Source organism: Centrocercus urophasianus, unplaced genomic scaffold (genome assembly GCF_019232065.1).
Source record: "Centrocercus urophasianus isolate 14NV4802_14NV808 unplaced genomic scaffold, USGS_Curo_1.0 seq_19, whole genome shotgun sequence".
Classification (NCBI taxonomy): domain Eukaryota; kingdom Metazoa; phylum Chordata; class Aves; order Galliformes; family Phasianidae; genus Centrocercus; species Centrocercus urophasianus.
The window spans coordinates 10,377,907-10,390,705 of NW_024884744.1; the positions used below are offsets into that span (position 1 = coordinate 10,377,907).

The 12,799-nt window shown below is 45.4% G+C and overlaps 1 protein-coding gene across 3 annotated transcripts in view; it reads right to left on the minus strand.

Annotated features, from left to right (window-relative positions):
- Positions 1–2,308: 2,308 nt before the first annotated feature.
- The window catches only part of FGF12 (fibroblast growth factor 12), an 81,760-nt gene continuing 71,269 nt past the window's right edge, over positions 2,309–12,799 (minus strand). For 2 of the 3 annotated variants that reach the window (XM_042821021.1, XM_042821020.1), the window contains exons 4-5: positions 9,060–9,258; positions 2,319–2,875 (exon numbers count right to left, since the gene is read on the minus strand). In XM_042821021.1, coding sequence (XP_042676955.1) covers positions 2,757–2,875; positions 9,060–9,258 — 318 coding nt within the window. In that variant the 3' untranslated portion in view covers positions 2,319–2,756. Of the gene's footprint in view, positions 2,876–9,059; positions 9,259–12,799 lie in introns of all 3 variants that reach the window. The other variant, XM_042821019.1, reaches the window with a different exon arrangement.

Here is a 12,799-nt window from a genome sequence, read left to right on the forward strand (position 1 = left end):
AAGAAATGTCACTCATCAGGACTTTGACACTGTCAAATAACAGTGGGAAACAGAGAAGAGAGTGTAAGAGCCTCAAAGCAGGAAAGTCTCTATAAAGTCTTTCCTGATGGGTAACCAACCCACAGCACTTCACTGAGAGAGGGGCAGGGAGTTTAAATCAAACACACATGGAGACCTTTGTACCAACGAGCTGAAAGACTTCCTGGACTTTCTCAGGTGTGTGATGAATTTTGGGGCACGTGGAGCTGGCTGTGTAACCCCAGTTTTTTTGGGGCTGTCCTAATGTCCCACCGTGAGCTGATTTTCTCCATCTGCCACACAGGTTAGGAGGTGTACAGTGTTTCCTAAGGTGTGTGAGAGACTTTTGTTGTGCCTCATGCCACCATAAGTGACTGATGGTTTGCTAAGGCCAAGTAGGCAGCAAGGAAAGCTAGTACTTAGAGCACATGGCAGAAGAGCTGCTCTCTGTTCACTCTGAGGTAATGTAAACCCTGGTTATGAGCTGCACTAATTAGTTCTTGTTATGGGCCAGCACAGTGAGTGTCACATGAGGTGATTAGCTCAAACACAATGGATTGAAGCAGATTCTTTTGACGTATTGATCTGAGCATGGCATTTCCAGGGGCTCACTCTAGCAGTGACAATGAAATGAAAATTTGGCAAATGAAAATTAGTACTGGATAAAGGCCCAGGGTGAGACACACAGTAGAAAAATGAGCACTTAGTCCCTTAGTCCCACTGGATCTGCTGTTGCTCACAGCCCACAGATCCTGCTGTGCTCCATGAAGTGTGACCTCCAGGGCTGGGGCAGGAAGGTCCAAATTGTGACCTGGGCATTGGTGGCTTGGTTAGGTCATGGAACTGCTAGCTCTGCATGATGGTCTTTAGGCTCCATGTCTTTGGATGTCCACTACGTGTGAGTAAACAGCCAAACCCAACCCACCACTGCCTAAATTTGGGAGATCCCTGTAGTGTGGGATGAAGCTGAAATGTAGGCCATGAGTTGTATCAGATAAGGCTGGGCTTTGGCTCACTACACATCTGTTTGTGACTTTGCCCTAGCTCTGGGAGCTCCCCAGTTCATCCCATAAGACCTCACTGCTGGGCTCCAGTGTGTGATTTAACATTGGGATGGTGTTGCTGATGCTTTGCTGTTGGCCCACAGGCAGGCTGCAAGTATGTGAGCGCAGTGCTGGGCAGCAGTGCCATAGCATAAGGTCCTTTATTTCAAGCTTTTTGAAAACATGCTTGAAATGCATTCCTTCATGCTGATCCTGGGAGTCTTCCATACCCTTAGCATTTGCCCTTTGGTGCCTGTACAGCTGCTCGCCCAGCCAGCAGCTGGGTTGCTCATCAACTCCCACAGCAGCTTTGTAGTATGCAACGGCTGTGGCAACAAAGCAGACCCAAGAATTATAGTGCTATTTTCTGCATTTTTTTATGTGTACCCATAATTTTATGAAGGGAAACAAGCCTGCCTGACTTACAATAGCAATTCTTTGGGCTGTTTTCACTTGTGTAATGGGCCATTCCAACACAATACCCCTCTTCAAGCCCCTGGGTATTTGCTTATTGAGTTTGATTTTCCCTCCAACAGATTTAACCAAAGCCTTTTTTTTGGCCTCAGCACCAAAACCCTCCCAGCACCCAGCCAGGGCAGTGTTGTCCCATCTTGGAAAGCCAAGGGCATTTATTCTTGGCACCTGAGCCAGGCTCACAAGGAACCACTACTGCCACCCCCCCAGCAGTGCCTTGTCACTGCTGACAGCAGGGATTTAGCAGTGTTGCTGCCTCCATTTTAGTTTCTAAAGCAAGCAGACATCCTTCCTTCCCTTTATCTTCTCGCTCTTCCCCAATAAATATCATAACTTCATCCTGCGAGACCTGAAAACCCATTTCTGAAACTCCTCTGGCAACTAATACAGTAAAACAAGCCTATAAATATAAATAATTATGATAAAAAGGCATAAAATGCCAGACTTGGGTCAAACACATCCACACAGTGACAATGGCAACAAATAACTACGCAGTGTCTGAATATAGATGGGAAAAGCTGAATACAGAGCAACTCGTTTGTTGCCCATCACTGTCAGACTCCTAATTCGGACAGGCCGTATTTTATTGATAGCAGAGCAAACACAGTCATAATCCGTCCCTACCTTTCCTGCTGTGTGAAAAATCCCATCCATCCCCAGGGAAGTGAGGATGGCAAACCCAGTGGTGTGAACGTGAGGTGGAAGCATAAGGCAGAAAGCGCAGTCCCAGCCTGTGTTTTTCACACATCATTATTGCTAAGTTCGATTTTCCAAAAGCTCTGTTTTATTTTTTTAAAGGTAACATCTTTATTTATTATTATTGTATTTATTAATTGTTGTTATTATTATGCAGAGATGAGACCTTTTTTCGTTTTTCCCCCTTTGATCACAGAGCAAACAGTTTGCTTTGAAAATGTTAATGGAAGTCCCGATTTAAAACATTTTTTTCTTCACTTTCTTTTTTTTTTTTTTTTTTTTTTTTTTTGCTTGTGTGTGTGTGTGTTTTTTATTTTGTTTTTTTTTTTTTAAAACGTTGCAACAGGCAAGATCTGGGGTTCAGTTTCCTCATCCTACACAAAGAAAGCTCCTGGAGTTCGGGCTCCTAGCCACTACCGTAGGTCCTGCCTTGCTCAGCTGTCGTCCTCTCAGTGTGGATTCACCGGGTGGGGTGGGAAGGTGGGTGGGAAGGGAGGAGCTGGAGGGAGGGAGGGTGTTTGTCAGCTATGTCGAGTCTTGGTTAACGACTTTGCCTCCGTTCATGGTTGGTGTCCCTGAACTTTTTCTAGAGCGTCCTTGTTTTTCTCCAATTTCATGCAGCGATGGCTCTCTGTACATGCACACTGCAAACAGAAATGACAACCCGTTAGCAGCCCTGAAGTCACAGCATCACTGACCACCATGAGCTATCTGTATGCGAGACTGAAGTCCTCACCCCAATACAACACAAATGCAGACACACAAAAGCCTCAGTGACCCACTGGAAGATCCTCTTGCCAAGCAAGATCTGCTATCTGCCTTTGCTGCTAGCCAGATCCTTCCAGAGGCCCAGACAGAAACAAGGGATTTCTGCTTCTCCATGGGTAAGTCAGTCTAGGCTTTCTATGCTTTACTATTTTTTAATATGTTATATACATAAAATAAGCATTCTAGTTCACAGCACCAGGCATTGTCTTGAGATGCTTTTATCATCCAATATCAGGTTTGAGGATTACCTGTTCCCCAGTCTTTAATCTCCGATGTGAAGATTCTGAGAGTCTTGAATCAAAGCCATGCTTGCCTCTGAGCCACCCAAACATTCTGGGTGTGAAGCTCTGGGTCCTGAAGTGGTGACTGAAGCCCATTTGGTGCCTTCAGCCAAAGCCTGAGGTCTGTTCTCAGCACTAGTTCTTCCCTATCAGTCAATAGCCAAGGCAAATGTTGGGGGCCCATGTGCAAGTGGCTGTCCTTGTGCCACTGAGGTGTGCCAGTGCTTGCCCTAAGCCAGCACACTTTGATGGCTTGAGGACAGCCCAGTGGGTAACACCAAAAGGAACAGCTCTGTGGAGCTCTTTGTAAATGTGGTGAGCTGTGGAAGGGATGGAAATACTGAGGTACTCCAAGGGCACATACTCTGAAGTTGAGAGCCTGAGACAGGTCCGGCCTTCAACTCTCCTACCTGCATTTTTGTAAAAATTAGGATGGAAAGAACTGATTATGCACTGCTTCCTATTGTAGAACCATAGGATGGACAGAGCCATCAGCTTTCACTTCTGAGTGCTCAAAAACAGGAAAATTTCAAAAATTATCTGAATAGATGAAACAAATACCCCTCATATAGGAAAATTTATATTTTAATATTAATAATGTTTATAACCTCCCTGATTTGCAAATACATTCTGGCAATTAGAGGCAGGCTACAAATGACATTATTGCTCTGCATTCTACTCCTCGCTTGACAAACAGTGATAGCAGTGTGCAACAATATAGGACAGAGATAAAGTGCAGTCAACTGTGTATTAATGGGAGGGATATCTCATTGAATATATGAACATTGAAAAAATATGACTTTTCTCATAGAGTCATAGAGTATCTTTCACACAAAGCTTTCAGAGCAGTTCAGACATACCCACAAACACACACTGGGCCTCACAATGCATCTGGAAGGCAGGGCCTGCACTGCAAACTGTCAATGCTGCATTGTTATTTGATGAACATGAGAAAAAAAAGAAAAACACTGGACAGAGAAAGCTTAAAGAACAACATGATGAAGGTTAGTAATGGAGGAAAACCTGTGCTCATGTTCCTGTGTGATCTCTTAGCCTGAGCTGCATGGTCTTTTGATGACCCTCGGGATGCACATCACTCCTGAGATGGGTCTCATTTTCTGATGTGATGCTCTCCCATCAGAAATGTGGGTTTGTGCTGCTGATGCACCTGTACTGTGCCAAGTTCTGCCCCAGTCCTAACTTCTTCAGCCTCAGGTCCAGGCTTGAGCCATAGGCATTTGCATGGGTCCTTCCCAAGCAGCTGTGTGCATTACAGTCAACCCCCAGCTTCCAGCCTCAGTATTGCAGCTGGGCAATGGGAGATGAATTCAATGCCCACAAGGACAAAGAAACGCAGAGAAATTCAAGGCACAGTCTAGGTTTTTGCATCATCACTGGCCACAGAGTCACGAATACAAATCAGGCTGCAGAAGTAAACACCATGCAACTGAAAATTAAGGAAACCCTGTACCTAGCAAGCAAATAAGGCAGGAATTAGAGGTTAATCCTCCACTCCAGCAGATGCTGTGAGCACTGACAGGGGGTAGGGCTGGAGGCTGCTCAGTATGCTTTTCACTCAGTGCTGTCAAAGCCTAAGTACGAGACAGGCTGTGCCAACAAACCATGCCAGAAAACCTACAGCAGCATGCGACCTGTGTATTTTCAGTATTTAGATACACCCATATCAGTGTGGTATGCAGAATTTGTACGGCACTAAATATTGCCTGGGTATTTGTACACGGATGTGTGTGCATGGGGTTGTAAGGACAGAGTGAGGCTGTGTGCACAGAGCACCAGGCAGCTTGGGAAGGATGAGCAATTTGGTGAGAACAGGATCTCCTCCTGCTTCTCCCACCCACCCCCACCCACACACCAAACCAAATACAGCCCTCCATGTCTGCAAACCCAGCGAATGCTTTGGAGCTTCAATCAGATAATCAGCTCCTGTGTTCCAGATTCTAATCAACGCATCCATATTCATGCTTTAATTGGGAAATGCCGTGAGCCTGATCCACTGTGTGGAATGGGGAGAGTGGGAGCGAGGCTGTGCCCTGCCTGGTACCTGCACCTCTTGATGCAGGCTGCTCTGCATGTATAAAGAATTCAGCAAGCAGGTAGGCAGGGAGAGGTCTAGGGAGGGCAAACAAGGGGGGGGGAGCATCCTCTCCAAAGACTGAAAGCAAGATGGGGCTGCTTTCACCCAGGGACAGGTGATCCTGTCTCCTGTGTGCTGATACAGGATTGATGGCTCACTGCTGCTTTCTGAGCACAGCATCAGCACACTGCCCTTGCAGGGAAGCTAAATGCACCCTGTGCTGTCTCCCTGGGCACAGGGACTAGCAGTGCTCAGGAAGCACATAATGTGTCCCAAACCCTGCATGCTTCACTTGGCATCGCTGCAACAGGAAGAGGTTTGGAGGTGCCTACGCGCTCCTCACCGCCTTTCTCTAGAATACAAGGAAAAGATTATTAAAGGGGCTTGGGTACATCCATGTAGATGGCTTTCCCTACCCTAGGTCTCAGGAGTTTGGAGGAGCTGAGATTTTTCTAAGCAGGAGGCAGGTCTGGGCACAGCTCCGAATGCCGCTGCAGCAGCGGCCACATTAGCTAATGCTCTGGTGGAGAGAATTAATTATCTGAGCAACAGCTAGGGGCAGGAGGCAGTGAGTGATTATGCGCTCTTGTTTTCTGCCTCTAATTACTGTGTTCCTACCCCAGGCCCAGCTGATGCATTTCAGAGCTGTCTGAGCTGGCGGCTGCCAGGCGGCTGGATGTGCAGGATGCTGCCAGATGGAGTCAGCATGTTCAGGTGGGAGCCAGTGCAGGATGACAAATGGCCAACAAAAGCATGGTTAAAATACAGCGCGTTTGCCATCTAATAAAATGATTAGCAGTTTGATAGATGAACAAATGAGTTAGTATAGGGCAGAGAACATACCAAAGCCTGTCTATCTGAAAGACAGGTACAAAAGAGGAGCTGTGTTTAACACAGATTGGTAGAGTGGTAGGCCAGTCATCAACATGTCTTGTTCTTAACAACTGACACATGTCCAAGGCCTAAGGGCTGAGGCACCAGGAGTCCAGAGTCAGGGGCAGCCCCAGCTGACTCAGAGGGAGGAAGAAGGGCCAGATGTGCCACACCATATACACTGGAGTTAGGACCAGTGAGAGCTCTTTTGGTAGAATAATCTGGAAATGATATCTTCAAGGAGAGGGAACTAAAAACAGCAGAGCTCATTCACAAAAATTATATGATAGAATTTTTACTTAAGGGACAGGAAGTCTCCCATTAGTTGAGATGGAAAAAACAAGAGGCACAATAGATGTTTGTCCAGTACTAATCAATGCAGACACTTAAGGAGACTGAAATTGCTGTAAAAGATAGCTTGGTGTCCAAGTGACAATTATACCCAAGCTAGTTTCTTGCGCAGTCTGGTTCAATCTATATGTCTGCACTTTAAAGGCTCATTTAGCCCAAATGATCAGCGATCAGAAATATCAAAAGAAGTGGGTTGCGTATGTGTGTTTTTAACCAAGAGTGGCCTCACACCGTACATTAACTGCTGACAGGCAGGCTGTTTGCCTTGGCTTTACCAGCACACAGATGGGAGAGGAACTGAACGTTTCCCATTATTACTCACTACGTTTTTTTTGTGCTTTTATATTGATTAAGCTTGGTGCGATTTTCAAAAACAAACAAGCACATCCTACCTCCACTAGGCCAAGCCTAACTCCTTGTGCAAAGCAAACGCAGAAACCCTTCCAGTGGCTTTGCACAGAACAACCCCAGCATCTGACAGCTTACAAGAGACAAAGCACTCTGCAGGATTAGCACAGCATAGAACTGTATATACGAATGCACACCCAGACAGAACTGTGTATGTGTATATATACATATATACACGTATATATAAAAGTTCCTTGGGAGGACATTTCATACTTATTCATTAGCTTACTGGCCATTTGCAATTCTGAGAAAAGAGCTTCTAAATTCAGAAAGCAGTATGAAGCAACAGGAGTCAATGCTACAGGAGCAATCTGGGCTTTTCTGTGATTCCTTTTCCTGCAAATGTTCCCTTCACTGAGCTGCTGCATAATTCTTCTGCACACAGCAATCAGCTGGGAAGTTTCAGCTCAGAGATAATTGCCATTGAAGTGGTGGGTGAAGTGATTCCTAGCACTGCATGCGACACTACTCCTTTCCACAGGACCCGAATCCTTTGTGCACACATCACCATGTCAGCACTGTGTCACAGTGTTAATGCTGGCGGTGGGACCTGAGCAAAAGCAAACCTGTGTACATACTGCAGATGGAAGCAGCACGGCACCAGCCTGAAAAAGCAGCCAAGCACACACACTGGGACATGCTGCGGTGCTCAGCAGAAGGGACATGCAAGTACAGCAGAAGAGTGCTTTCAATCGTTCTTTCTAGTCATGTCAAAGAGAAAGATGCTGTTAAACCAGGGCAGAAGTTGCCCCTTTTCTCTCACATCTCCACTTGCAAGCTCTGCTCGCGGAGACTTTGATGGATGCAGCACAGACAAGTCACATGGAGCTGAGCACGTTTTACTCCAGCCCTCTGCTACTGACAGTGAATCTTGGGCTTGGGAACAGAGCCCTCCGTCTGGAGCCATAGTCCCAGACAGCTGAACGCTTTGGGAAGCTGACACATGCCCGGGCTTGGGCGGCTGCCAGCTCTTTGATGCAGCAGAAGCCGCCTGCAAAGCGTGTGGAGGAGGGAAGGGGTGGAGGAGCCCTTCATTTGGCTGCCAACTTCCAAAGCGTTCACTCGCTCAGGAGGTTATGTGACAGCTGTGATTGAAGCGAGCGTGGGAGGAGGCAACTGCAGGAAAGGGAAGCTCTCGGGCTGGGTTTGCTTTTTCAAAATGAAAGCTGGAGCAGCACTTGCTGCAATGAGAACTCCGCTGCGGCCAGGCACCTCTGTTACGGTGAATCCTGCTGTGAGGATAGCCGCAGGAATGGCCTACTTTAACACATGCAGAAGACAACTACTGAGCCATTCAACAGACACCACACATGCTGCACTGGGGAAGAAATCTGGATTCCAAGGCTCTGCTCAGTGCCAACAGACAACCAGATAGCAAAGAGTTATCAGAAGGAGCTGGAAACCCAGCTGGGACAGCTAGCACCTGTAAAACCTCTTCCTAGCCAAGGCAGGACAGGAATGGAACCCAAGCTCCTGCTGAAGCAGGCCCTGGTCTTCTGCAGAAACCAAAGCTGAGGAAGGCTGCCCTGCTGCTGCCTCCAATTGGCTTCCAGCTGCAGAAAAGTCACTGAGAACAAGCACAGGAGAAGCACACCTGTGGCATTCTCTGTTTTTCTACCACCTCCATCTTCTGTGCAAAGGCTGCAAATACTTGTGAATGCAGAGCTGAATTTCTCTTGAATTTACTAGTAACAGAAAAGGGACAATTGCTTGTTTCCAAAATCAAGTTAGTACCTGATAAAGACTAAGCTCGTTACAGTACATCTCTTCATCTACCAGATGCCAGCCCATAAAAAATGCCATGGCATGAGCCCATGGCACACTTCAGCACTGTACTGTCAGTAAACGGGCAAAAATTCAACTTCCACTGAAGCCTCAGGCTGTGATAACATGCAGAGTTTTTTACGTGAGATGGAAAATGAATGAAATGCCATCAGTGCAGCCCAGCACTCCAAAGGTGCTCCCCAGCACCCAAATCCATGCAGCCCCAAATCTGCACCTGCCAGCTCACCCACCCTGCACACCACATGGATGGAAGGAGAGATTCCATACCTTCAATGGGTTTGGGTACAAAATGTGATGAGGGTTTGGTTTTTTTCACCCGGTTTCCCTTCATAATTTGACCTTCTTTATTGAGTCCCAGGAACCACGCTCGTCCGGATTCTTGCTGCCGATACAGCGTGGAAGAATAAATAACGTAGTAGTTTTCAAAGACAGATTCCTTAAATTTGCACTCTGGTGTGAAAACATCCTGCAGTGAAAGAGAGAAAGAGACAGAGAGAGAAGAAAAAGCGGTGAAAAGATTAATCACTGATTTCCTGGATTAGGCATCACTGAGTGATACACCACAGTCACGCATTGCAGTCAGTTTAACAATAGAAAACAACAGGCATCAGCAACAGTACTCATCCAGAAAAGTCCCCACTGAAAAAGAAGGCTTTGTTTCCCTGACAGGGCAGAGGTGTGGTTTACAAAACCACCCACAGTGAACAGGCTTGAAAAATGTGCAGAAGTCAAGAATTTGTGTCCCAGCAAACTCTCAAACCCGGCCAGAGCAATGCCCTTGTTTGTGTGACTTACTGTGAAGTGTGTATGCTCTCCCAGGTCTCATCTATAAGGACTTGGGACTGAAGTACTACGCAAAAAAAAGCCCACTGAGCTGGGAAGCAAAGAAACAGCCTTGCTGCTCACTGCTGCTTCCAGGGCATCCCTCTGGTTTTGCTTTTGCCTTCTGTATGATGGGCAAGAAATGTGCAACGTGCAGTGCCTAAAACACTGAGATTCTATAAATACTTCCAGGCAAAAGGCAGCTTGTCAGGATCAGGTAAGTGGATATGGAGAAATGGGAGTACAAAAATCAAGTAACAAACTTGTTTTCAAAAAAGGCAGGAGGAAATGCTGGCACAAAGCTTGAAAATCTTTTGATAAAGATGTAAATTCAGACACAGAGAACTGGTCTGGTACCTTGCTATGTCCTGCAAACTTCTCAAGGTTTTTACAACAGGGAAATAACATTAAGCCTCTTCGAAAAGAGCTGGCTGCTCATGGGACTCTGCCAGCAGCTTCCAACTCTTCACTGAGACGGACATCGGTTACTGGTCTGAGGTGCGTTCTTTTTCCCAGACTTAAATGAAAATTCATCCTAGTGAAGTAAATGCTCCCATTGGGTTTCTTAAAATGATGATATTCTTTGCAAGAAAAAGAAACCAAACGCACACAACCAACCAAATAAACAAATAAAGAAAGCCAAAATTACACAAAAGCCCCTCAAGCTTTTCTAAAGCTAGTATATATCATCTTGCACAACCCAGGGAAAGCATCTTGGAGGCCCATGATGAAGGCAGTGCTGCTCCAGGACAACAATGCTCCCTCCCAGGCCACCGCCACTCAGAGTTCTTAGGGAGCTTCTCTATCCTCCCCAATAGAAAACCCATGACCAACATCCAAGCAAAGCATCTGGAGTAATGCCACACATTTACTGCAGACCTCATTTTAAGAGTGAACATTTTGAACATTCAGCAACATTCAGGCATGTATTCCCCAGTGCTCCGGGGGTTATATAAAGTGTTGTTGGCCTGACAATAAATCCGGTGTTCAGCAGACCTGCAGAGCCGGGCAGGCTTGAAACCACCAAAGATAAAGCAGAGTAGAAAGCACAGAGCTGCGCTGCATTCGTGAAGCTTGCATCAATCAGCACCATGTGCATAAAAACACTTTCAGCCCATTGAGTTGTTTTGCCTTATCTAAGGGAGTTTTCCTTGCTGGAGAAATATTTTAGGAAGAGAGAGTGAAACAAGTTGAGAGAGATCTGGATGACTTAGAGCACTATAACACAGTGCTTAAAGTAGTTTTCCAGAAGATCATCTTTTAAGCACCCCTCAAATCTGCTCTTTATCTGCAGGCTGTGCCTGGCTGCAGAAGATGTGCTAACCTGGAGCCAATGCCCAGCCCATATGGCTTTCAGCTGGGCCAGCCAGGCAGCAAACCCCACAATGCATGGGAGCGTCCCTGCAATCAGGTTGGGCACTCAGCCCCTTTACCACATCCTGGCTGCCCCACCAGTATAAATGTTTTAACAAAATTCTCCTTATCTGAACTGGAAAGTTTTTACTTGGGGAAAGGCAACCACTGACTTCCCCAGAATGTGGAATTTGCCAAGCACAGGAGTTGCACTAGGCAACTTTTAAAGAGTTCCTTCCAACTCAAATGACCTATGATTCTATGGTATGTTTGGATTTTCAATGCTTGTTTTAATTTCAACGTGGAACAAGGACGTTTTTTTGTTCTCAATGAAGCAGAAATATAGAAACTACTGCATATTGAAATTGTGATTATAGAAAGAAAAAGATATCTAGATTTTTAAATAAAAGTGATTTAAGATCAAGTGTTCATGTAAACATCTCTTTTAAAATTATCATTATATAATATTATTTTCTGTCATACAGCTCATGAAACCACTTCATACCACATATCGACTTAGAATCAGAGAATCACAGAATCATGAAGGTTGGAAAAGACCTCTGAGATCATCCAGTTCAGCCATCCACTACCACCAATACTGCCCAAAGCCCACGTCCCTCAGTGCCGCACCTCCATGGTTTTTGAACACCTCTAGGGATGGTGACCCCACCACCTCCTTGGGCAGCCTGTGCCAGTGCACCATCACTCTTACAGAGAAGAAATTTTTCTTAATATCCAACCTGAACCTCCCCTGGCACAACTTGAAGCCATTCCTTCTTGACATATCGCCATTAATGTACCACTGAAGAAGCAAAATTATGTTATCTGTGAAGTGGACATTTTTAATGAAGACATAAAAACTAAAGCAGAAATAGTGATTTTCATCATACGTTTAATCTCCCCTGAAATTACTCAAGCAAATAAACCTTTCTGATTGTTTCTGTGATTTGGCTGGTTGCTTCTTCACCCCCTATAAATTAGCTGAAATATGGCAACACCATCAAAACACAGTTCTCTCCATTAGGTAGGTTTAAGAAAACCCAGCAGAGTTCTAGTTGTATTCACTATTATTATTTTTCTTATTACATACAACACCCCATTATCAACACTGTGCCACACAGAGACAAACACACACTATGGGGCAATTCCTTGTACTTATTGACAACCCCTATGGTTCACAGAAAAGAGATGGGGCAGACAAGCAGCATTCAGGGCACTCTGCCAAGGTGATAGCACATGCATCCTTATGTTTTTCTTCATTGATACCTCCTTGGTGGCCAATGTCTAGCCTCCAAAGTTTACAAGGCATGGCTATGTCATGTCACTTGGTTCCTGCCCATATCTCTTACTTTGTGCCTCCCCATAATGAAAGCATCTCAGGATATTAATGACAGAACCTATCTACAAGCTTTACTGTCAAAATTAATTGTGGCAATTATGTCAAATCAGGTGGGAACTGCTGGTTCAGTTATCTTGAGCTGAGAAGAGCTTGGAAGAAAGCAGAGTGTAGGTGAATAGGACAGACTTCACACTAACAGTTCTGAGCAAGAGCCACTGCATGGGTTGAAATCAGAGATAACTAAAGGTCATTTGGGAAAACCACTGAACTATTGTCCAGATCTTTATGTTTGTTTTGGTTTTTAAAATTATTTCAGTGTTAATTAAATGTGCTAGATGGGGAGTCCCATCTAGCAAAGGGTAAAAGCAGCAAAGGGACCCTCAGACTGTCCCCCTACAACCTCCTCCAGAAATAACGGTACAGTATTCTTGACTATACCATTAGTCAAGTGTAGGTATAGGTATAGTAGTAGAGTATAGTATATACAATAGTA